Source organism: Lissotriton vulgaris, unplaced genomic scaffold (assembly GCF_964263255.1).
Source record: "Lissotriton vulgaris unplaced genomic scaffold, aLisVul1.2 SCAFFOLD_1550, whole genome shotgun sequence".
NCBI classification, from domain to species: Eukaryota; Metazoa; Chordata; class Amphibia; order Caudata; family Salamandridae; genus Lissotriton; species Lissotriton vulgaris.
This window is the reverse complement of record NW_028244604.1, coordinates 504966-530455: the sequence shown is the minus strand read 5'-3', so window position 1 is coordinate 530455 and position 25490 is coordinate 504966. Positions and strand designations below refer to the sequence as shown.

Below are 25490 nucleotides of genomic sequence, written 5' to 3'. Positions count from 1 at the left end.
CTGTCTGTCATACATATATACAAAATAAACCTGAAAGAACTTGATGTTGGAGAGATTAACTTTTAAGAATACAGGATTTCTGAATAAATTTGAAACAGTTTGGTGTCCATTTTTGTGGACATATGGTTAATATGGAAGTATGGGAATGTTAAACGGTTAATGGGTGTTTCAGGAGTTAGTGGGCACTAATACAAATTGAAGGACACAATAAAAGTTTTGTAACTAATTGTGCGTGTGAATGATTATCTATATAGATGTATTTGTTCTAGGAATAGTGCAAGCACATGTTAATGCACTAATATTTGATTTTTGGATTATATTAATTGAAAAATAAGAATTTCCATCATGCCCTTCTTATGGGAGGATTATTTATTTTAGTGTTTCAGACCTTTGTACCTTTCTCATACTCACTGTAAAATTGACCCTGGATGATGCATATCCCTATTCCAATTAACCCCTCCCACTTCGTCCTTCATGCTATCTGTTTAAACCCCATTGTGGACTGCAAACCATCGCGTTATATCTAAGTTTGAACTAAACAAGACAAGATTCTTTGCTTAGGGATAATGTTAGTCTTAGTTTTGCTTACTGAGGCCTTGCAGATAGAGAGTACTAGCAACGTAAAGGGCAGATATGACATAACATAACATAACATGTGTATTTGTAAAGCGCACGTACACCCGTAAGTATCTCGGCGCTGAAAAACTGTTGTTTCTTGTTACCTAGCTCAATGGTACTCATTTTATCGACTTCGGGTGGGTGAAAGGATGAGTGGTGCCACTGGAATTTGAACCTGTGACCAAGAGGTCGAACATAGGCCCCTGCAGTGGACGCATTAGTCCACTGAGCCACCAGACGCAGCTCTTTATAATGTCTTTATAATACACGGGAGCTTGAAATCTCAGGATGAATGCCCATCTCCAATTTTCTTATTACATGTGATTTGTAATGTCCCTAGTCGCCTGTAATAAAGAAATGGCATAACCACACAACTGTAATAACTTACAGACGTCACAATGCCTGTTGCCAGAGCTTGCAAACAAGGTGAAATGCAGATCACAGAGCATAATTAATGCTGCACTTTGTAAAACGAAATGTGGCTTTTTCTTCAGCTGCTGCTTTTCTTGATGAACAATGAAAAGCATAAATTAGATATTTATGGCGACGTGTTAATTATTTCCCGCCCTTAGGTACATATAGGAATGATAGAATCTCTGTCATGTTTCTACACATGCTCAGCTGAAAGTTTTTTGATTTTAAATAGCGCCTTGATGCCCTTGGGCTAAGTCAGTGCTCTAAAAGTCTCATATTCATTCATTCATTCATATTCATCCATTCATTCATTTTAATATGACTTGAAAACGAATTCTAATATCTTTTTGTATTTAACTACGTTTTGACATTTTTATTTTCTACCAGAGATTCTAATTTTATTCTTCATGTTGACAAATATTATGTTTCATATGAAAGTGCACCACACCAAGGATTTAAGAGGGTTGTAGATGGGGCTGTGGTATGATCATGTATTATAAGGAATAAAGTACCCTGGATGTTAATTATTATAAGGTATTGCAATTTACCAGGGACTTGTGTGACCATATAGAGGAACGAGGCCAAAGGCCAAGTTTCTTTGTAAGCTTATGGAATCCTGTATGTTTTACGGCCTATTTAGTGCTCTGCGATTAATAGTTAACAAGAAAACAGCACACATCATCTTTACCTTGAGAGAACATGCTGCTCTTATCCACATGTAGTTTAGGAAGTTGGTAATATTAAGAATTCTGAATATGAATAAGTAAATAAGTGGCATCCTTGTAGAAAAGAGTTGAAAACTTAAACATGATGTTTACTAAGTAGGAACTCTGGATATAATTTTGGTAGTTCACAAATTGAGGCACTTGGCAGACTAGATGCATCTCCTGTCTTATGTGACGCAGCAATCCAGGTGTCTCTATGTACTTTTTAGAGCAAATAAAAACTGTTTGTGTTTTTAGTATATTTCCATTACTCATTTTTGTCTCTTACGGATAGCAATGAGTTCTTGGTGAACAGTGGTGAAGGTGGGGCGCTTTTTTTGCTCATACTCCCAGCAGCGCTGCATCAATCGATATACATCGGCAGGACACCTATCAGGGGAAGGCAGTCGGTATCCTGTAAGGAGACAGTAAGAAGATAGGGATATAAATTACTTTATTTCCAATTGAGAAATATCAGCTCATTAGAAATCCTAGTTCTCTTGTATGTATTCTAGGTCAATGGGTGGTTTACTCCCACAATCTCTACCCTTTTCTCACTCCCTAGACTAGTGTTCCTTGCCACTTCCTTGCTTGTTCTTTAAGATTAATTCCACTTTATCTTTTAAATCTCCCACTGTCTTTTTTGAAACAGTTATTTTGTAAAAATTAACAAATGTATTGCAACAAATCATAATTCTGCCAGTGTCAGCTATATGAGACATTCATATAATAGACAAGTGGCAATTATGAGAGTATTCAATACAGCCATCAGAAGTAACACTTAAAAAACATTTCTATCAGAATCATCTAGCAGCCCAAGTAAAGTATAAAGTGCATTATGGATATCTATGTATCATGTATTTATTTATGTATTCATTGTTTTCTATTACGCGAACATGACCCAGAGTTTGGGTGTCAGAGCGCTTTACATTTCAACCACCTTTGATATCAGCAGATATCCAATTCTTTCACGTCAAGAACATGTCTATGCATTTCACTAACATTGGCATATACTTATCATACACAAAACAAATATAATGAAGAATAATAGACATCATTAGATAACATTCAAGATTGTCGTGTCATAATTAAATTTTAAATAAGACCACTCCTAAGTTCTTCTATATCCATGCTGGTTATAGTATTGTTCATGTAATCACATATATCAATATATAATATGTCATTATTATATATTCAATGTTAAGCAGCTACTCAACATATTCTTCATTGTTCGATATCTTTAGGTTACCCATTCTCTAAAATCGATATCAGTGTGTTGTGTCAACCATGCTGTTGCTACTTTTTCTAATCCATCTTCATAACTACAGAGAGGATTGTAAAGGCCCCCAAATATCTTGAGGTCTACTAATCCTAGTTTGCTAAGTGGAGTATGTGTTGGCTAAATCATTACAAAGGTTTCACAATCTTTTAGCCAATCATCTTTCATCCGTTACATGGAACTTCTATGTTTGGCCATGAGGAGAAATAAGGCTGAGAGTTTCTACATGATGTCGTAACTTGGCTACACAGCCCGAAGTGCGAGCAGCAGTCACGAGTCTAAGGGGGGATTGGATAATGTCTGTAATTACCTTACACACTTTTAGCTAAATTTCCTACTTTTGTGACCATTTCCATGCCTAGTGTATGAAATCAGCTTTGGAACATGACCTTCGCTGACCTGTGTTAGTGGGAGGGTCCATTTTATGCAGTATCATCGGGGTGCAATACACACGAGCAAGGACTCTGAAATGTATAAGTATATGAGCACAGTCTTTGTCTACAAAGAACAGAAACTCCAAATGTTGCCATCAATAACAACTCCCAAATCAGATACGGTGCCACATTTTATAATGTCTAATTGATGGAAGGTTAATTGTAGTGCATAGAGGAATATTAGTAGTCTCTCAGTTGTGAAGTAATTAGCCCTTGGGAGTGAAGCCCCTGGAGCCACAACCAGTGGCTTCATTGCCAATGCAAATAGTTAGGACAAAAGGGGATCACTGACAGGTACCTCTCATAACAGCAAATGATTTGAAAGCAGATCTGTTTACCTGGACCCTGCCTCTCAGAAATGAGTAGAGCAGTTTAATCAGGCTTATGAAGTAGGTGACTGGGGCCATCCTATTAAGTATTGTAAAAACAATTCACCACTCTAGCAAGTCAAATATCTTTTCAGCATCTAAAAAAAGAGAGTGCCCATAGCTCAGGTTTAGACTGGAGCATGAGAGCAAATATTGTCCTCAAATTAAGTGAAATAGTTCAGCATGTGACAAAGCCTCCCTGCTCTGGGATAACCAGTTTATCCATCATGGGCATAATCCTGTTGGCTAATACTCTGGTTGTTGATTTTATAAGTTCAGCACCAATGGGCAAAGATGGGCAATAAGATTGACGTTGCTGTTTGCCCTTTCCAGGGTTTCTCAGTGCAGTAATTAATGCCTATCAATGTTGAACAGGAGTCTACCAAGCTGTAACGCATAACTGTATATCTCTAGTTAGTGCAGGGCCAACAGTTCTTTATTTTCTTTGTAGAGCTCGGTGTTAAAGCTGTCAGATGCTGGGGTCATTACCTCCCACAAAGCAGTCTAGAGTGGTCTTTAGTTTGGCCAGGTAAAGTTGTTCAAGTAGCGGCTTGCTTCTCACATATCCATGCCAAATTTTGCATGACCCTCAGCACCAAAACTTCCCTTATTGTAGCCATTGGCAACATCAGAACCCTCTTAGATGAGGGAGACATGGCGGATCTCATCCTCATCGATCTCTTAGCAGCCTTTGACACCATATGATATCATACCCTACTTAAGAGGCTTCAACAGACCGGAATCCAAGAGGACTGCCGCAAATAGATCGTATCCTTCCTAACCGGAAAAACCTAGAGAATCTACCTTCCATGAATTCTCTTGGAACCCAAGAACCTCATCTGTGGCATCCCTAAAAGTTCATCACTCAGCCCCACTCTGTTCAACACCTACATGATCCCCTGGCCAACATGGTCAGAACCCATGGACTGAATATTATCTCCTATGCAGACAACACCTGCCTCATCCTCTCTCTATCTGACGACCCATCCACCACAAGGGCCAACTTTCCACTTGTGCTTAACCAGCGTTGTTGACTGGATGTTAAACAACTGCCTCAATCTCAACACAAACAAAGCAGAAGTGCAATATTAAGGCATAAGACCTCCATGTGGAACGACTCCTGGTAGCCTGCTGAACTAGGACCCTCACCGAACTCCTACAGACCCCGCCCGGAATCTCTGCATCATCCTGGACAGCAAATTCACCCTGAAAAATCCTGATCAATGCAGTCTTCTCCACCTGCTTCCTCAATCTTTTTATACTCCAAAAAATCTTCAAATGTCTTCCAATCACCACGAGATACACCATCATTCAAGCCCTTGTCACTAGACACTTGGACTTTGGCAACACACTCTACATAAGAATTACCACTCACCTCCTGAAGAAGCTTGCAGACCATACAGAACTCAGCTGCCAACTCCTCCTTGACCTCCCCAAATGGACCCACATCACCCCACACCTAGAAACTCCACTGGCTCCCCATCTACAAGAGATGCTAATTCACACCTACAAAGTCCTGCACAAGCAAGTACCAGTATACATCAACTACCGCCTGAGCTTCCACCAACCCTCCAGACAGCTGCACTCTGCGTTCATGTCCCTCCCTCAACAATGGAGGACGCTCCTTCTCCCACCTCGCCGCACAGTCCCGGAACAGCCTCCCCCTCCACCTCCATATCTCACCCTCTCTTCAGGAATTCAGAAGGAAACTCAAGACCTTGTTGTTCAACTGATTCCACCCTTGCAGCTTGGCTCTCAGAGCCTGGATACCTATGCAGATGACAAGCGGTGCTCTACAAATCCTGTTTGATTGATTGATCAATGCCAAGATGAGTGAATTAAGATTGTCATTCAGTCTTTCAGAACACTGTGTGTCTTTTGAAGAGTTTGGTGTTATGTAAAAGTCTAAATTCTTGCACAATTACCTCCCTATCATACAGTCTGTTGCTGTTATGAGGCCACATTGTTAGCTGGGTTCTACTGCTGCCACGCAGGCACAGTATCTGGAAAAGCACACTACAAAGTCTTGTTCCCTCTCCATACCTTCTGATCTGTGCATTTTTGCCCATGTTTAGGTGGGTCAGCATCATCTAGGTGAGCCAGTACACATTTATTTATTTCAGCTAGAATTTTTGGGTCAGCAGTTTGAGTATGTAGCCTCTCAAGCCAGTTTGCTTTAAAAGATGACTTTGAGAACCCTGGACTGTTTTGAAATAGTGATACCCATAATGTAGGCCTTAAACGATTCCCAAACTGTGTGTTATTTGACAGATCCTATCTTCAATCAAACAATTAATCTCCAACTGTAACATGTATCTCTTCACGGACCACTATATCTAACAGTGCCTCAGTTGGAAACCACCACTCGTGACTCTGAGGAAATTGGAATATCTGACATCTGAGGTATTGGTGATTATTCTGAAAGGGCCCTGACAGGCAGCCAGGTGAGTGACTTCATCCAGGGAATGATAGCCCTGGACAGAAACCAATAGTCAATATGAGAATATGAATAATTGACGTAGAAGATATATATATTCTCCTCAGCTTTTTGGACTCAAGTTAACCTCAACAATGTCAGTGAAATCTTTAAACTGCTGTGGTGTTGGCATAGCTCTAGGACATTGGAATGATTGTGATCTGGACCTGTCTAAGATCAGTACTAATGGCAGTTTACAGTGACCATTCCAGATTAAGCAAAAAGCTCTACATTGCCAGCACAGGGCAAATTCATCATCAAATAATTTGGAAATGTTAACCAGAGTGATTGGGCTGTTGTAGAGCCAGCCAGTAATCATCACTAACCAACCATTCTGCTCAGCATGTACTTGATGTCATGTGAAGCTCACTGATTTGCGAATGACGATTACTACTCCTGTAGATTAATGCTATATGAGGCAAAATACAGTTACAATCACCACTTGTAAGTGAAGGTCAGAGTGCGATTATGGGAGGTGGCGCCGCTTGAAAAAAATGCAGTATCCTCCCCATGACATTCTAGATACGTCATCACTAACCTGGCTTTTTTCGGATTATTAAGGCCTCTAAAATGTATGTGTGTACTTTAGAGAGCTACAATGCAGAAAAATATACTTTTCCAAATATACCATATTATAAACTTTGTACATCAGTGCATGTCTTTACAACAATTGTCTTATGATAGTAAATGCAAACTCAAACTACAACATCTACCTCCTCCTGCCCTGAACTTCCCAACAATCATTGGAAATGTTCAAACTCATCCAAAACAAGACCACATGGGGATGTGGTAAGGTTTGCCACATGGGGATGTGGCAAACTCATAGTAATCTGCATGGAAAAATCACATCCCATGCCCGCAATATCACACTCGCTTAAAAAAAGAGGCAAGAATCAAGTCTGTCCACATAACATGAAGGCTATGTGCTAATGATATAGGACATAACAAGGTCCTCTCCTGGAATAGAAAAAGAGAGAATGGTCCTAGTTTGTGGCATATTAAGCTAACATCATTGCAATGCTAATCAGAGGTGCTTGAGCTATTTCGAATCAATATTGATCGTGGCATCACATGAATTGATGGCCCTGAAGTTGTTATAGGGCCTGAGTATTTCAGTGCTTGCTTTCTTCTTACAAATGTTTTTTTACAAATGTAATGGCTTAGGCAGGCTTGTTGGAGAATTGAGCTTTCCCTTTATAGTCAATTTCAGGTTAGCAGGTGAGACCATAACATACTTTACATTTACAGCTTGCAATAGTTGTTTGGCTTCCAAGAAAGACTTGTTGCTCTTCCTACACCCTGGCTGTTGAGTTGAGAAAACTGATCTTTTGGGCCCAGTTCATCTTAGAGTAGAATCTGTGTCTCTGTAATTTAAGAATCCAGCAATGATTGGGTGAAGCAAGGCACTTGAAGGAGGTACCTGTACTAATAATCTGAGAGTATGTTCAATAACAGAAATAGCTGAAAATTGTCTCTCTCCAAATAACCCAACCATCAGTGCATCAACAAACATCTTCATTTTCCCCACTGTAGAGGATTTAGGAACTCCTACTACACGTACATTGTTACAGCAGGACCGTGCTTCTAAGTCCTCATTTTTTTTGGCCTTGATGATACAGAAGTCCTACTCCCTTTTGAGTAAAGCTTCACTAGAAGTGATAGACCCACTTCAAGGTCTAATAACCACCAGTTAACTATATCAAATGGCTTGCATGTTTATATAGGGGCTATTTCATGTGATCTAATTGCATGATGAAGGTGCCAATTTTGTTATCAATAGTTTGGAGACTACCCTTCATTTTAAGCAGAAGTGCTGTCACATCTGTATCTGCAGTTTGAGGGGATGTGGTCTGCTATTCCTTGATTGATTAAAAGTATCATGGTGGAATGTTAGGCCCTGAATCCCTACATGCACATGTATATTCTGAAGTAAGGGCTCTATATAGTGTGTGAAGAGCAGCAGAGAGATAGGAAGTCCTGTCTCGTCCATCTCTGAACCTAATCTTTGCAAATTGGCACCATTCACTCGGACCTTGGCCTATGATGCATTGTAAATTGTGTCAATCCAAAGCTGGTTTACGTTTACAGAAGCCCGCTTTGACAAGAGTTGCCTTCATCATGGCCCAATCAACTCTGCCAAAGGCTTTTTCGATGTCCAGGTCTAACAGGACAGGTTGTTTGCTGCACTTCTGTGCTAAATCAATGATATTTAACGCTCTTTTGGTGCTGTCGCTGGTTGACCTGGATGGGACAAACCATGTCTGGTCTCTGAGTATCAAATGTGGCATCTACGTTCAACAGGGAAATTGGTTTGTATGACTGGTAACTAGGGGGGTCTTTGTTGGGCTTCAAAATCAGAGTGATCTTGGCCATCACCTGTGTGTTTGAGTGTGAGGTATTAATTTATAGTGTCCATAATTTCATGGAGGGCAATCCGGTCTGTCTCATGGAGGGCAACCCGGTCTATCAGTAAGCAGTTGTTTAATCTCCACATGCCCCTCTGGTTAGAGTCCCACGACCTTGCCCACTATAATATAAGTGGCACCGGTCTATGCTCCAAGATGGTTAAAGGGGCCTTGAATGACATATTGGATTTGCGATATAAGCAGCCGATCGAGTAGAATGTAATCTGTGCTAAGATCATTGTGGTGCGCGGTGGGAAAAAGGGGAATTGTCTGTAAAAAATGGGTATCAACATCCCCTTGTATCAATCATCCTAGATTTTACAAGATGCCATTTCCTGCTGCCGAGGTGGCTGGGGTACCACCCACTCTTTGGTGTGACTTATTCAGGTAGGGTGCATCACTCTACTGAAATTGCCTCAAACAATGAAGGGGCATTCAGACTAGCCTACAAGCTTTAGTACAAGAGGTATCAAATTGGTCTCACGGCCAACATTGGCGGGTGCATATGGAGGCTAAGGCAATCGGAGTATGATCCCATTCACCTATGACTAATAGCCATCTGCCTTGTTTATCTGCTTTAACTTCCCTCTCTGTGAATTTGGACTTGTCCCACAGCACTACCTGCCTTTTTTGATGCGGCTGAGGCGTGATACTGAATAGGGAAAAAGCTGGTTTGCAGTCTGTGTTGGTCCTCTTTAAGCAAATATGTCTCCTGTAATATATGTTTGCCCCAATCTCTTACACTACCCATTCATACTCAAGCATTTTGTGAGATTATTGAGATACCGAACATTATATGTGGTAACGTTTAAAGTCGGAGGTGTAGACATTGTTTATGTTGAATAATGAGTAAGTTCATTCAAGTGAACTGATCCCAGGGCCAATTCTCCCCTGTCAATTGTTACATGTGTGGGTGACATGGATCTAATGTAGATTGCATTATGCCAGCTGATTGATGTTCCTTTGTGGTCTTATTGAAGCAGTTCCTGCTCTATGGGCTTAACAGAGTCTCCTGGGGCTCCCTGATCACCTCACAGAGGTGTGGAATAATGCAGTACTTGCTTGCTACTATTTCTTTACTGTCTGGTATGGGGTTGCAGCATTTGAGTGACACAGTCATTCAGGGTACCCTTGGGGAGTGACCACTGGACAAGGCCGGAGAGGATGTTGCCTCCCCTGAGGAGACTCAACCCAACAGAGTACGAGCAGCCTCCAGTGAAGTAAGGGAGCAGGGTCTGCTCTCCCACTGGAAGACCAGTCTAAAAGGGTGTGCCCATCTGTATTTGATTACTTTGGATCTCAGGTGATCGGTTTAAATGCTGTGCATTTGGATAAAGTTATGAATGAGAAGTCTTGATAAAGCTGTAGAGTGGTTCCACTGAAAAAAACCAGGCCATCATCAAAAGCATGGGTCTCCTTCTCCTTATGGAAGTGCACCCTCATGATTACATTGGGAGTTGAAACATAGGGGGAGTGTAGCTGGGCTACTTTATGAATTCCTTGGAGACTGATTTGTGGTGCCTTGAGATCTTTCAAAATTGCCTCAAATAAGCTTCAAACACATTTGGAAAGATCTGATGACTGAATATCTTGAGGGATTCCTTGACTTCAGATATTGTTCTAGCGTGATCTATTCTCAAGGTCTTTCCATTTCCACTGAAAGAGAATGGGTTGGTCTTCAAGTGTTAACAGTCATTATTGAAGCTAACCGCAGGTTGCATATTGGTTCATGGAGGCTTTTTTTTAATACAAAAAACGCATATTTCCCAACTCCATTGCATCTTTCTGCACCTCTTGTAGATCACTCTGTAAATCTGATTTAAATGTTTGGATTTCCAGCTTGAAGTCTTGAAATACCACTAATAGAAAGTGTTTTGTGATCCCTCAATCTGTGAGTGAAGGCCCTCGCTGATCCTCCTCAAAGTGTGTCTCTGCATTCCACGACAAGTTCGTAGTGGTCTGGCGCAATAAGGTTTGTTGTAGGCGACTTTTGATTGTTTGGTCTTTTTTGGTCCTGCTTCCTGTCATGGTTGGTCAAGAGTTAGTGGGTCCGGCTAGCATTTTTGTACTGCTTGGCCCATCCATGCAGCTTTAAATTCCTGCTTGATGTCAATGTGGCACAACCGGAATAACCACAGGGAAATAGGAGCAGTGTTGCAGGAGGCAGCCAGGGCCAGACTCTGCCTCGGGAGCAAGTATCTTCACTGAGGATTTAGAGTTGTACTTGAGGTGATGAGGCCGATCACTGTGTGGGGAAGGTCCCCTCAGAGTTCCCACTCAGTCTGCCTGTCATTGGTGTTCACCGAAAGGTGTCCAGATTCTCTAGCAATGGCATTGTAAGCCATCAGTACACTTTCAAGCCTTAAGGGCAGCTGCCTACTATCAGGGCGTCCATGTGCACCCATGTCATCTGCGTCATACCAGTAGCAACCGGGATCATAGTACAAGACCCAGTGGCGGGAGGGTTCCACTGTCTGCATAGAGTCCTGTAGCGCACAGCGGCTCCACAGGCCTATGCCTCCCCTCCTCCCTCAGTAACTTCTCAATTGGGCCCACTGCCAAGGGAGAAATGGGGACACCCGCAACTTCTGCCCCCTCAATGGACAGCCTCCAACCTCTTCTGATGAATTGACCAAGTAGACCCCAGTTCATTCCTGGCCTCCCAGGCAGCCCTCTGCTCCTTGTACTGACAGGTAGAGGTCATCGGGGTCCACATGCCACCTCTGATATCCCCTCTCGCTGAGGTCCTCAGAGCCTGTGTTGTCATCTGCACTGCATATTAGCTCCCCTGAGCTTCAAGGCCAGGAGCACGGTGCTGCTGATGGCAGGTACCCGCTGAGATCTGGGCCCATGTACAGCGGTGTCAAAGCAATCACAGTTTCTGTTCCACTATGTGGTTTCTTCTTTTACAGCAATTCTTGCTGCATCGAAAATTAACTGTCATATGCCATATATCCCCAGGGGGTCCAAACATTGCCCCAGTGACCAGGACGGCTGGTCTAGGGCCTGTGCTTCTAAAGAGACAAAGAAATGGGTGACCCCTGCCCAACCTTGCCCTCTGAGGTGAAGATGGCCCGGCCCGGCGCTAAGAGATCCAACAAGAGCTGTGAGGCAGTAATCGTTGGCTTGTGACATCTGCCTCAGTGTGGGCCAACGGACTGAGCCCATTTCCTCCTACTTGGAAGCAGTTGTGTGCGGGGTATTGAATGGTGTCCTGGTATGTTATGGTATAAAGGTGAATCAGAGGCAGGAACTTGCAGACTCCAAGAAACTGAGATATAGCGAGAAGTAAATGCTTCGGCTGGTAGAAAAAGTGCCTACTATGAGGATACTCAAAGTGGGGAAGCCTGGCTCCAGGGAAGATGAGAATTGAATTTGAAGCTCTTACAGATGGTGGTGCAGAAGATGTGTGGATGCTGGTGAGAAGGCAGAAACGCAGTAGTTTTGAAGAAGATACTAGAGAGTTCTTCCCTGTTTCTTACCAAATGTAAACTATACAGGAGAGCTCCACAGGAGGAGGATGGAATCTTACATGTGGGGGCTGGGGGCACCATCCTCCAAAACCAGCACAGTGTTGGATGCAGATGAAGTACTTGAATAATAAGGTCAGATAGAGTGCCTCACTTACTGGGGGACCCAGAACAACTCACCAAGCGGAGAGAGCTTCCAGGACATGAGCTGCTCTTTACCTCCTCTCCCTGGTCAATCCACCTTTCTAGATAGCACATTTCTATTGAAGTAGGAGCAAGCTCAGGGCCCTTAGCACCATGCATGACAATGTTTTCCTCAGCTAAAACTGCTCAATTCCGCTCAGCCCAGCTTTCATCCTTGGTCCAGATTTTGTCACCTCCCAGAGCCAGTGGAAGAAGGGGAAAGCTGCAGCAGAGTAGCTGATTCACGGAGCTTCGAAGAGAGTGGCTGTAGGAAGCTGGTTCTCTATTTACTATACCAAAATGAGGTATAGTGTGTAGATATACCAGTGGATCTCCAGACGCTTTACAGAGGCTAAAGTAGATTATACTAATGCTCTCTTTTGTGGTAGTGTGGGCGAGCAGTTAGGCTCATCAGAGGGCAGTGTTAAGCATTTGTTGTACACACAATGGCAATAAATGAGACACCCACTCAAAGAATAAATCCAAGACCAAATTATAAAAATAATACTTGGCTATATTTATTTTGTAGAACCACATAACTTTGTCTTAGCTAAATATGTTTTGCAATAGATAAATACTTTTCATTATCAAAAGTGGACACTACAATTTTCAGACTAGGCAATGTTAACCTATGAGAGGAAGAAAACATTCAGCATTCAGATAGGTAACATCGTCTCACAACACCAGTCTTCGAGAGTTAATATTTGTATTGGGCAAGGTTAAGTTCCGCAGCAATAGTACACCACCAGCGGCACAGGGGTGGCCGGCTGCATATACGAAATGTATGATACTAGAACGATAGCCATAAGGCCGACGGCCCCAACTGTGACGGCATTAGATCGATGCCTGCATTTGAATGCCAGTTTCTAGAATGAAGTATAAAAGCACGCAACCACATAGTGTGCTTTCAAACAGACAAAAACAACTAATGCCTTAAATATGCATCATTTTGTAATTAAATATTTAGAATTTAAACATCTTACTTACTTTCACTTTGTCGTGTTTAATGCCGCTTGCCACTTTTGAGGTTGGGAAAAAAGTTCAAAGACTGAACTTCCTTCTCCGCCTTGGGATCTCACTGGCTGCCAGAGCAGGGTGTGAGAATTCTGTCATGTTTGAGGCAGTGAGTCAACTATTTAACGGTGGCCCGAGTAAGGGAGGGCACCATTTGTTTTGTGTGGGAGGATGCACAACTACCCCCACCCTTAGCCCTAAATTGCCCACTCCCACCCATAATCATAATACTGCCTGTAGTACCTTAAACACTAAAACAGCCCCTTCCCTTAGCCCTAAATAAGTACCTTCTGCTGTATTCCTGGTCTCCAGCAATTTTCAGGCAACAATTAAAATGTGAAGATAACTCTGGTGATTAATATTCCTTGTAGAGAGAGATCGGAGGTTTGTCTAGTGGATGTTTTGACTCAAGGTAAGGTAGGCACAGTGGGTTAATATGCCTGCTGCAAAAAACGTGTACCACGCAGATCACAAAGTGCATATAATGTAAATAGGTCCGTGGGTTACTGCTTTTGTCTGAGAGATTCTTTTGTTACTTGAAGTTTATAAGTTAAAATGCTAACATAGATCAGTGAGCTATTAAAACTCATCAAAGAGCTTCATGAAAACAGCAAGGTATAGATTAGACCGTTAGGATTTTCCCCTTGTCTTTCATTAGCCTAATGTTGGAAAATGGGTTAATTTGGATGGAAATCGATTCTGATTATTATAGAGCACTCCCAACCGTGGTGTTATGTTTTAAATTCTGAGTTTGTGCTTTTCCAGTGTTGCAAAGTCATCCTCCGCCCTGGGCACCCCCCTCAACTGTTTGCCGACTGCTACTGGTGGTAACGGACTCTGGGCTCTGCCTAACCAGGCCCAGGGCAGGTGCCATGCTGAAAGAGACCCTTAAAAATACAGTGAAAAGTGAAAACACCTACATACACCATGGGTTGGGGTTCCCCTGTGATTGGCATGACCTCTACTATAAAGCCCTAGTTCATATTAGTATATAATAGGGCATGGCAGTTTAGAGGCCAGCAGCCTTTCTGCACTTGCATGTGTGCACTGCTGAAGCCTGAGGTCAGTTTAAAATCAGTCCTGTGTTGCAGAACTGCTATCAAAATGCAAACTGTGCCCAAATTGACTTCTGTGTTTGGGGCACTTAAAAATTGATAAACTACAATGTTGGATTTAGAACTTATATGGAGGAAGGGCGGCCGGAGAGTGAGCCTCAAGAAATTACAGCTGGAAACCCACGAGGGAGGTCTGGGGGTCCCCGATTTTAAAGCTTATTACCTGGCATGCCAACTTCAGTGGTTGTCCTACTGGACAGCGGGAAGGAATCTACAAGAGATAAGGTTTACCCCCCGGGACCTCGACCGTGGCACTCTGCACTCGCTCTTATTGGCGAAAGCCAGAATCCCCTCAGATGGGCTACCATTACTCAAGATTGCACTTCACTGTTGGAGGAAGGCTTTGCAATGCACGTCAGCTACGATTCCGTACGCGAAAAATATACCTTTATTGGGCATACCTCTCCCTGGGGGTGGGCGCACGAAGGCCCGATTACATGCATGGGCAGTAACCGGTTTGGAGGAGGCCGGGTTGTTATTTGGGGATGGCAACCTCCTAGACCATGACACATTTATACGGATTACGGGTGCACCAGACCGCCTGTATCTGGTTCATGCATCTGTGTCGCACTATGTGAGGAAAACGTGGGCACCTTAGTGCACAGAACTTCCACAACATGAACTGGTATACTTATTATATTACATGGGGAAGAGTGGACATCTAGTTAAATTGCTATACACTGGCATCAGAGCGCAGGCATTCCCCGCACTCACCGACCTCCGTACCAAATGGGCTAGAGACACGGACAGGGAAATCACTGACAAGGCCTGGGAGAGCATGCTGGAACACCCCAAGAGAGTATCCCGCAACGCCAAACCTAAAGCTATTCAAACGATGGTATTGCATAGATCCTACCTTACCCCAAAGGGAATACACCTCATGTTCCCTGAAGTACAACATTGTTTCCCTCAATGCAGGGCGGTTGAGGCGGGATTTGCACATATGTTATGGACTTGTCCACGTCTACAAGACTACTGGGGTGCGGTCCGACGATCCCTAGAAGAGATCACACATCTAACAATCCAGGACAATATCCTGGAATGCCTCATGGGCCTCCGCAAGTGCACCAGTGCGCAACGTGTCCAGTTGCAATTTTTAGACCTTGCCCTCATACTAGCGATACGAACGATCACCATGAGATGGAAATCTCCTAGGTGTCCTCTACTGATTAGTTGGCAGGATGATGTGGTACAATGGGGAGGTGCTGAGAGTGCTGCGCTCAGAAGGGAGGAGACAAGAGGACTACGGAAACATCCCATTTCTATGGAATGGGACCTCATGATGGAGGGGTTTCAAAACCTCGATCTTTTCCCCATCACTTCCAGCCACACTCTATAACATAGCCAGATATTCTAGGAGTGATGCTACAAACTTCCTTTGGCCTTATTGATAGTATTCCAGCACACCGACAGCGGATTGCCAATATTAACATCTACGCAGACCTACTGGTCAATAACCCACAAGAGCCATGACAGACCAGGAGTGAGGGTGGGGGGAGGGCGGGAGTTATCTGTTATATGGTATTAGAATGTTTAGACACACTAAAATCCATTCCGGATGATTCTCATGTATACTAGATAGACATTTCACTGCTGCAGGATCAAACAACCAAAGTATGACATGGACACCTAAACTTAAATAATGTAAATGATGTAATTCAGCAATTTGTACATGAGTGGGACAAGAAAACGAAAAATATTATTTATTTATTTAAAACATTTGTATAGCGCGGCTGTCGCCTTACAGGCATCCTGGCGCTGAGGTATCTCCAGAAGGGGGAAGCATGGGGGCAGCAGATAAGTGGCTAGGAGGTTAACATTTAGGAAACAGCCAGGTTTTGACCCATTTCCTGAAAGGGAAGAGTTCTTTCGTTTGACGGATGTCTAGGGGCAAGCTGTTCCATAGTTTAGCAGCCGCAACTCTGAAAGATCTGCCTCCGGTCCTAATTTTTTTGAATCTCGGTATTTTTACAAGGCAAGCCGTTGTAGAGCGAAGGGCTCTGGTTGGGATGTACCAGTCAAACATGGCTTGTAGAGAGCTGGGCCCAAGTCCCTGCAGGGCTTTGAAAACCAGACAGAGGGACTTGAAGGCCACTCGTTGTTTCAACGGGAGCCAGTGTAGTTCGGCCATCGCCGCTGTGGCCGATGCTCTCCTAGGCCAACCAAGGGCTAATTTAGCAGCGGCAGATTGTACTCTTTGGAGTCTGTCTAACAGAATGGCTGGAGACTCGAGTAGCAGCGCATTGCAATAGTCAATGTGGCTAAGAATAGTACACCTGACTATTAAAGCCCGGGCCTGTAAGGGAAGTAGTGGCAGGATCTTACGTAGGGAATGAATGAGGGCCGAGCACGTGGATACTGTTTTCGCAACCTCGGCTTCCATGCTGAGTTTATTGTCCATCATAACACCCAGATTGCGGATAGTGGTGACCAGTTGGGGTTTTTCCGAGGATTCAGGGGGCCAAAAATCCACCGGGAAAGGGCGAGGGATCCGACTTCCGGCACAGAACAGAACCTCGGTTTTGGAGGTGTTAAACTGTAGTGAGTTGTTGTGTAGCCAGCCAGCTGTGTCTCATAAACAGTCATGAAAGGATTCCAAAGGGATCGATTCCTCACCCTCCCAAGAGAGGATGAGTTGAGTGTCGTCAGCGTAATTGATCGCCTCTAGCCTATGAGATTTTATCAAAGTGATTAGTGGTTTGAGATATACGTTAAATAAAATCGGGCTAATGGACGAGCCTTGAGGCACCCCGTGAGACACTGGGGAGAAAGCTGATTGAAACGGAGGAAGGGACACAGCCTGCTTCCTATCCCGCAGGAAGGAGCGAAACCAATGTAGGGCAGTGCCACCTACCCCGGCCTCCCTCAGTCTCTCCAACAGAAACCCATGATTAACATTATCGAATGCGGCAGACAGGTCCAGCAGAATCAGAGCTACTGCCTGACCCCTGTCTGCACGCATTCGAAGGTCCTCCATGCCGGTGAGTAGGGCTGTTTCGGTGCCATGGGCTGGGCGGAAACCAAATTGTATTTCGTCCAGGAAATGGTACTGCTCCAAATGTTTGGAGAGACATGAGCTCACCCAACGCTCAGCAATTTTTGCAGGGAATGGTAGCAGGGAGATGGGTATGTAATTCTGTAGACACTCAGGATTTAGGGAGGTTTTTTTAGCAATGGCGAAACAAGGGCCTGCTTCCAAGAAGCAGGGACTGAGCCGCTACGCAGAGATTGGTTGCAGATCCTGCAGAGAGTGGGGAAGAGTTCCTCTCCAGAGGCCTTCCAGATTTTGTGGGGGATAGGGTCTAGAGGAGATCCAGATGAAATACCGCGAGCCAGTCTGTCGAAGTCTGCCTAGTAATAGGGGGGAGCTCCAGCAGACAATCCGTAAGCTGCCAACCTGGATTCTCAACTCCGATGTCTATAGTACCTTCCCCAGAGCAAGGGGGGCGGACCAGTGTGGGGGAGGCGTTCAGGTTACGAATAATGGCTGCTATTTTTTCGTTAAAAAACAGAGCAAGGTTGTCGCAGAGGGCCTGTGTGGGAAGGGTCAATTTTTTTGAGCAGTCGGGGTGAGTAAGGCTATTCAGAATCTGAAAAATGCTTTTGGAGCTGTTAGCGGCTGTACATATTGTGGAGCAAAAATAATCAGATTTAGATTTCTTGATCAAAGATTTATATTCCGAAAGTTTAGTTTTCCAGAGTGGCTTGTTGGCATCGAGGTAACCTTGTCTCCATTTCCTTTCCGCCTGTTTACAGGCAAGTTTTGGAGCCTTTAAAGAGTAATTAAACCACGGAGACAACACTCTGCCCTTATGCTTGCGATTTTGTAGTGGAGGCCTCATAATTGTCATCGACTGGACAGTCCGGGGAGAAGCTGTCATCCACCTGGAACACAGCATCAGTGGTTCTCAGCCTTTCAAGGGCTCTCCAGTCTCTATACATAAATTCAGAGGTGGAGCCGTGTGCCGGCGTTCTGACCCCCTTACTGTTAATATGGAATTTAAGAAGGGAGTGGTCAGTCCAACCCATGGGCAAGATTTCATCCAGGTGTACTAGCTGTGGGACCGAAAAGATAAGGTCAAGTCGGTGCCCTGCTCTGTGAGTGGAGTCCCTGACTAATTGATGGAGCCCCACTCTTTCACAAGAGAGCAAAAGATTGTGCAGTCCAGTATCCAAGGTGCCATTCGGCCAAAGGTTAAAATTGCCTAGAATAATCAGTTTGTTGTGGGAAGTCCCCATGTTGGTGAGGGTGTTGAGAAGGGATTGTTGATGCTGGGAGCTAAAGGCCCCAGGAGGTCGATAACAGATAATCACTGTGAAAATAGCCCCTGTGTGACTGTCAATAGAGAGGCCAAGGAGCTCAGTCCCAACAACCGAGTCCAAATCTAGAGTGTTGATATGCCAGGAGGCTCTGTAGGTAACTCCCACCCCACCACCTCGGCCTTTCGGTCTGGGCAGGTGTAAAATTTTGTAATCCTGCGGGCAGGCCCAGCCAAGTTCAATTTCGCAGTCAAGGTGGGTCCAAGTCTCAGGGAGGAACAGGGCGTCTAACTGATGGGTGTCCACCAGTAATTGGATTTCTTCGGCGTGCCTAGGCAATGATCTGACATTCAGAAGTCCGCACGATAGTTGACCCCTGATCACAAAGTCTTTCAATGGGAGAGCAGTATCTGCGAATGAGAGGGGACCCTCATGCGCATACTCAGCCAGGTTAAGCAGAGACTCCCGGGAGTAAAGTGGAGGGGATGAACCCGAACTCGCGAAGATTTGAGCAGAGTGCCCCGCGCTTGTCGCGGCCAGGTCGCGGACAGGCGCAGACGGGCTTGCCTTAGGCGCGCCTTCGGCTTAGTGAGCATAATTAAGGGGGAAGAGGAGGGGTGTGGCTAGGTGATTGGGGGCATGGCCTAGCGTCTCGTGGGTGATGGCGGCCCTCCCCGGGGCAGCGCTGGAACAGCTGCGCGATGTGACCCCAGACCCAGAAACAACAGTGGAATAGTCACTCAGCAAGGTGAGCACACAATGTTATAAAATCAACAAGTAGTGCAAATTATAGCAGGTTAAAAGTTGAGCACACAATGTTATTAAAATCAACAAGTAGTGCAAATTTTAGCAAGTTAAAAAGTTGAGGATCGAGGCTCCCGGCTTCCGCCTCAGGAGTAGCTTGTCTAAGACGCCGCCTCGTACTTCAGCACAGCCTTTTATAATGCCGAAAAAGGGGCGTGGCTAGGTGATTGGGGACGTGGCCTAGCAGCTCGTGGGTGATGGCGGCCCTCCCCGCGGCAGTGCTGGAACAGCTGCGCGATGTGACCCCAGATCCAGAAACAACAGTGGAATAGTCACTCAGCAAGGTGAGCACACAATGCTATAAAATCAACAAGTAGTGCAAATTATAGCAAGTTAAAAGTTGAGCACACAATGTTATTAAAATCAACAAGCAGTGCAAATTTTAGCAAGTTAAAAAGTTGAGGATCGAGGCTCCCGGCTTCCGCCTCAGGAGTAGCTTGTCTAAGATGCCGGCTCGTACTTCAGCACGGCGTTTTATAATGCCGAAAAAGAGGCGTGGCCTAGCATCGCATGGGTGATGGCGGCCCTCCCCGCGGCAGCGCTGGAACAGCTGCGCGATGTGACCCCAGACCCAGAAACAACAGTGGAATAGTCACTCAGCAAGGTGAGCACACAATGTTATAAAATCAACAAGTAGTGCAAATTATAGCAAGTTAAAAGTTGAGCACACAATGTTATTAAAATCAACAAGCAGTGCAAATTTTAGCAAGTTAAAAAGTTGAGGATCGAGGCTCCCGGCTTCCGCCTCAGGAGTAGCTTGTCTAAGACGCCGGCTCGTACTTCAGCACGGCGTTTTATAATTCCGAAAAAGGGGCGTGGCTAGGTGATTGGGGGCGTGGCCTAGCGTCTCGTGGGTGATGGCGTCCCTCCCCGCGGCAGCGCTGGAACAGCTGCGCGATGTGACTCCAGACCCAGAAACAACAGTGGAATAGTCACTCAGCAAGGTGAGCACACAATGTTATAAAATCAACAAGTAGTGCAAATTATAGCAAGTTAAAAGTTGAGCACACAATGTTATTAAAATCAACAAGTAGTGCAAATGTTAGCAAGTTAAAAAGTTGAGGATCGAGGCTCCCGGCTTCTGCCTCAGGAGTAGCTTGTCTAAATACCATATGTATTTCATTTGTCACCATGCGATCATGTATTTGGTACTCAAAGTGTGTTTTTAAAAAAAAACTACAATGTTGGATCATATTAGCTATCCCCAGAGTTTCCCAAGATGTCCCAGGGTTGGGGGGGGGACATGCAGTGGGGGGGGGGGAGGGGGGTAGTGTTAGGTATCTATAAAGAAGACCCTTGTAAAATTAGATTTATATGCCGTGGGTTTAGTGAAATTGAACATTGCACTTCCCACATTGTAGTAAAGTGCTTCCCAAAATCGACTTTTCTGCTAGGAGCACTGTGAGGTGAGGATCTGCAATATTTTGATATAATCAGAACCCCTAAAGTATTTTCTAGGTGTTCCTGGGGTGGGGGGCCCTGCGGCGATACACAGGATCCTTATAAAACATGTTCTACAGGCCCTGGTATTGGAGAAATTGCCCAGTTCATTTTTCCATTGCAGATCCCCAGCCCATAGGTTAACATTGCAATAGAATATTAATTAATTACTGGATAAAGGAAAGCCATAAAACTAGGATTAAAGGACTCAGTAGAATGGTAATGATAAATGCAAAAATGTGCTATTGTTGAATACATTCTAAAATGTACAGAGAAGAAGTTATAAGACTTTCTTGTCTGCAAGCCAAAATGTAGCCCTCCAGCGCTCTGCCTTCATTGGTCAAAGATGAGTGGGTGAGCCTGGCTGTTTGAAGAGGTATTAAATAGCCCGTGGGGTTAGGAAGCCTTTCTGGGAGGAGAGGTTGCTGGGCATAGGAATGCCGGAGCCAAGGTGAGGGGTCGAAAAAAATGCTCTTTAAGGGAAGGAGGAGACAAGCTGGAGAAACCAGATTCATTTACACCTCTCACCCCTGCTCCACCTCCAGATGGGGGATTAGGGAGGAAATCCCAGATGTAAGGGGAATGGACCTATGCAGATGAAGCCATCCTGTAGGCTGGTCTCAAAATTTCAAAGACCATCTTGGAGATTCCAGACCTTTGGAGTAAGGTTTGGACACTTTGGGAACCTTTGAGAAACTTGAGGAAAACGTTCCATAGGTTTGGAAAAGTTTAGAGCAACTTTGGAAAAAAGCTCCATTAGTGGACAGACTTGACCTGACCAGCCAAGTCAGCGACCCTCAACCGCGAGCTGACCTGCTGTCCAGGTTCCTCCCCCTGAAAAGCTCCACAGGTCCGACTTCCAGAGTTTGACCAGGTGTAGGCGGAAACCCATGTCGGCGAACCCTCATTGAATCCAGCCTGATGAAGAGCATCGAGGGACCCCGCAAGAAAAATCTCAGTCAAAGTTTTTAATTCTGAATGTAGAAAAGGTGACCGGGACCAACCGTGAGAGCCAAGCAGCCCACCTTCAACTGTGAGCCGGCCTGGATCCCTGGCTCGTCCCGCTGGAAAGCTCCAGAAATCAGACTTCCATAAGTTTAACCGGGAGCTCCTCGCAAGTCAAGTCGGCGAACCCTCACCGAATCTGAACTGGCTGAGAGCTTCGTGGGACCCTGGTAAGAAAAGCTTAAGAAAACTTTCTGAGTCAGAAGGTAAAAACTTTCACCGAGTCCTACCCCAAGGGGTAGCCGTACAGGGCTCCATAACGGTCAGCCTGAAACTTTGACTTTAAGCCGATCTAGCGCGAATTGATGTCCCAATAGGCGCTATAGTTGTCTATGTGCTATATTGTATTGTATTGTATCGTTATTGCATTTATATAGCACTTACTACCCCTGACGAGGGGTCGAAGAGCTTTTTCGGCGGGTAGCACGCTACTCCGGGACCCATAGAGGATTAGTGTTGAATTAGTATAGTGAAACATGCAAGTACATTTTAAGTGGTGGATGGGTTAGTCAGTTATTTGGATTTGGAATGATAGCAGAAGGATAGAGGAGGACAAAGGTTTGTATTTATTTATCGCTTGTTGATGCACGCTATTCAGGAAGCCTATAAAGGATTAGTGGTGAATTAAAATGGTGAAATATGAGGTAATTTCAGTGGCGGATATTATTCTGTTACTTGGAGTGAGTAGGATAGTGGAGGGATATAAGGGGAAGAAATATTGCATTCATATAGCACTTGTTACCCCTGATGGGTGTTGAAGCGCTTTTCTGGCGAGTAGCGCGCCACTCCGGAACCCATAAAGGATTAGTGTTGAAAATTAGTATAGTATAAATATGACGTAATTTAAGTAGTAGATATGGTATTCAGTTATTTGGGCAGTATATTAGTATAGTTGAAAATGGAATTTGAGAAGTGAACATGTTAGTCTGTTAATTTTGATTGAAAAGGATAGTGGAGGGATAAAAGAGTTAAAGTTTTGTTTTTTTAGGTCTTAGCAGTAGGAAGAGGCTTTTGGATGAGTAAAAATGAGTTTTGGAGGGGAGGAGTCAGAGGGGAGAGTTTAGAAAGGTTTGTTTTAGGGGATCGGTGTAGTAAAAAGAGGTGTTGGATGATGCAAGGAGGGGTAGAGCAGGAGAGAGTCTATAAAGGGTTATTTTGGCGATCATAGTAGTGGTATGGGGTTTGGGATAAATGAGAGAGTGGATGTAGAGGATATATTGATAGATGTATAGGATGAGAGATAGAGTAGTGCATTGGAAGGAGTAGTAGAAAGAAGTTTGAGATGAGTCAGAAGAGGCTAGAAGATATATTGAGCGAAGTATAAGCTGAGAAATAGGCTAGTGCATTGGAAATGCTAAATTAGAAGAAAGTGATAAATATATAGATCCTTAAGTACATTGAAAGTATATAGTTACATAAAGGAAGTAAGTATATTTAGATTAAATATATTGATAGAGGCACAGGATGAGAAATAGGGTAGTACATTGGATATGCTTTTCAGGAGAAAAGTAACAGACACACAGATCCAAGTACATGGAAGGTACATAGATGCACAATGGAAGTATGTACATGTAGACCAAAGATGATTTTTATTTATTGATTAATATTATTATTATTATTTTTGTTTCTTTTCTCTTAACATAATTATTTTACATGTTTTATAAAGTAATACACAAAGATAGGTACATATCTACAGTGAAAACAAATGCTTATGTGCAGAGGGATATGCTGTAAATTTCTGTTTCCGTATGGTGCATATGTGGGGAAGAGCCAAATCTGGAGTACTTTTCTGAAGATAAGGTGGTTGTCGGTGGATCTTATGTTGGGGGGGGTAAAGAGTTCCATAGTTTGGCTGCTTGAACAGAGAAGGATGTGCCACCCATGGTTTTTTTCTTGTATGGTGGGATTTTGAGGTGAGATGCTACTTTAGAGCAGAGGTTCCTTTGTTGAATGTGTTTGGTAATTTTATTCCTCATGAAGAGTGGTCCTATTCCATGTATTGCTTTGTGGGTAATACAAAGCAGCTTGAACGTGGATCTTCTGGCAATAGGTAACCAATGTAGGGCTTTCAAGGCAGGGGTTCCAGCAACAACTCCTGGCTGTAGAGGCTCTGTATTTTTGCGTACTGTGGGAGGGTACGTGTGGGGAGCCATGAATGAGAAACAGCAGAAGCTATACACAGTTCAGTTGGCAAGCATTCCTGAGTATGTGGATGGTAGGCCTGTTTCCTCATTGTTTTATTGGTTCTTGCACGTCTTTGTCCCCCTGAATGAGGGTGTCTGAATATGTCCCTGACTGGCCCGTTGGTATGCTAACTCTGCATTGCTTGTTAGATGTGACCTGCATGACTGGGCCTCATACTGCTGAGTTCTCACCAGTGGTGTTCACAGAGCTTACGCCTGTCTGCTAAGTTTGCACCCCGATATAGAACCCAGAAGTATTCATACTGGCCCCAGGTTGTTGACAAGTGAATTCCACAGATTGCAATCTTTTAGAGCCATCATCCCTCTGTCGTCCTGGACCCAGATTCATGCCTTGAGCTGTTATGCTCCTAGCTGCCAATTGGCCACTTGTCATATGTAGGCTCTTCAGGCTATTCTGGATTTTTGGCCCACTTCACTTTGCATGCCTGGATTTCAAAGCCCATGCCTATAGTAGTTTTACATTTTTTACAAGGACCAGAATGCAATGGGCTGCTGGCTAAAGAGCCACAACTAGCTGATGACCTCATCTGTGATTCTTGTCCACTTCGAGCTTTAGAATGTAAAGTTACTCTGCTGAAAATCCAATTTGTAGTCTCCAAAGCCTACATTTTTTCCTTGAAAGCCCACTTGAGTGTCCCTTATTTAGCACAGCTGTCCCAGACAAAGACAAAGAGACAGCACAGAGGGCATGTATTGTGACCCACTTGTGGGACACCCCCGAGCCGCACGGCCACCAGCTGCTGCGTGTGCCCCTTGCCTGCCCTCTGCCTCGCTGCTGCCTCGTTTTGCCGGTTGCCGGCTGGCGCCGCTGCGGTTGTTTTTGCCCTTGTTTTGTGTAAAATTTGTGCTTGTTTTGTATAACCTTGATTTTTTCCTTGTTTTGTCAGGAATTTGTGCCCGTTGTGTTTAATTTTTATTTCCCCCGTGTTGTGGTTTCCTTCCTTGTTGTCCGCCTACCTCGCCGCCCTCCGCCCTCCCTTCCCGCCACCGCCGATAACCCCGCCCCTTTTTGTATTCTGTACCCTCCCCGCTCCCGCCTCCCAGCTGCTCCGCCCACCCGCGCACTTGGCCTTAAATGGCGACCGTGCGAACGCGCAGCGGTCACGCGCAGCGGGCGCGCCGATTGTGCGCCGAAGGCGCGCCAAAGGTAAGCCCGTCTACGCCCGTCCGCGCCTGGACCGCGCCCAGTGCCAGGACCCCTGGCCCACGAGGACCCCGACCGACCCGCCTGACGTACTCCGCCGCCTCCCTCACCGCTCTCAACACCGGCCGACGTCCAGAGTGCCACCAAGCCACA

General features: G+C 44.6%; 1 protein-coding gene across 2 annotated transcripts in view; it reads right to left on the bottom strand.

Moving 5' to 3' along the window:
- Positions 1-762: 762 nt before the first annotated feature.
- The window catches only part of FES (FES proto-oncogene, tyrosine kinase), a 481567-nt gene continuing 456839 nt past the window's right edge, over positions 763-25490 (bottom strand). For both annotated transcript variants that reach the window (XM_086948863.1, XM_086948864.1), the window contains one exon: positions 763-2151. In XM_086948863.1, the coding sequence (XP_086804989.1) occupies positions 2009-2151 (143 nt within the window). In that variant the 3' untranslated portion in view covers positions 763-2008. The remainder of the gene's footprint in view (positions 2152-25490) is intronic.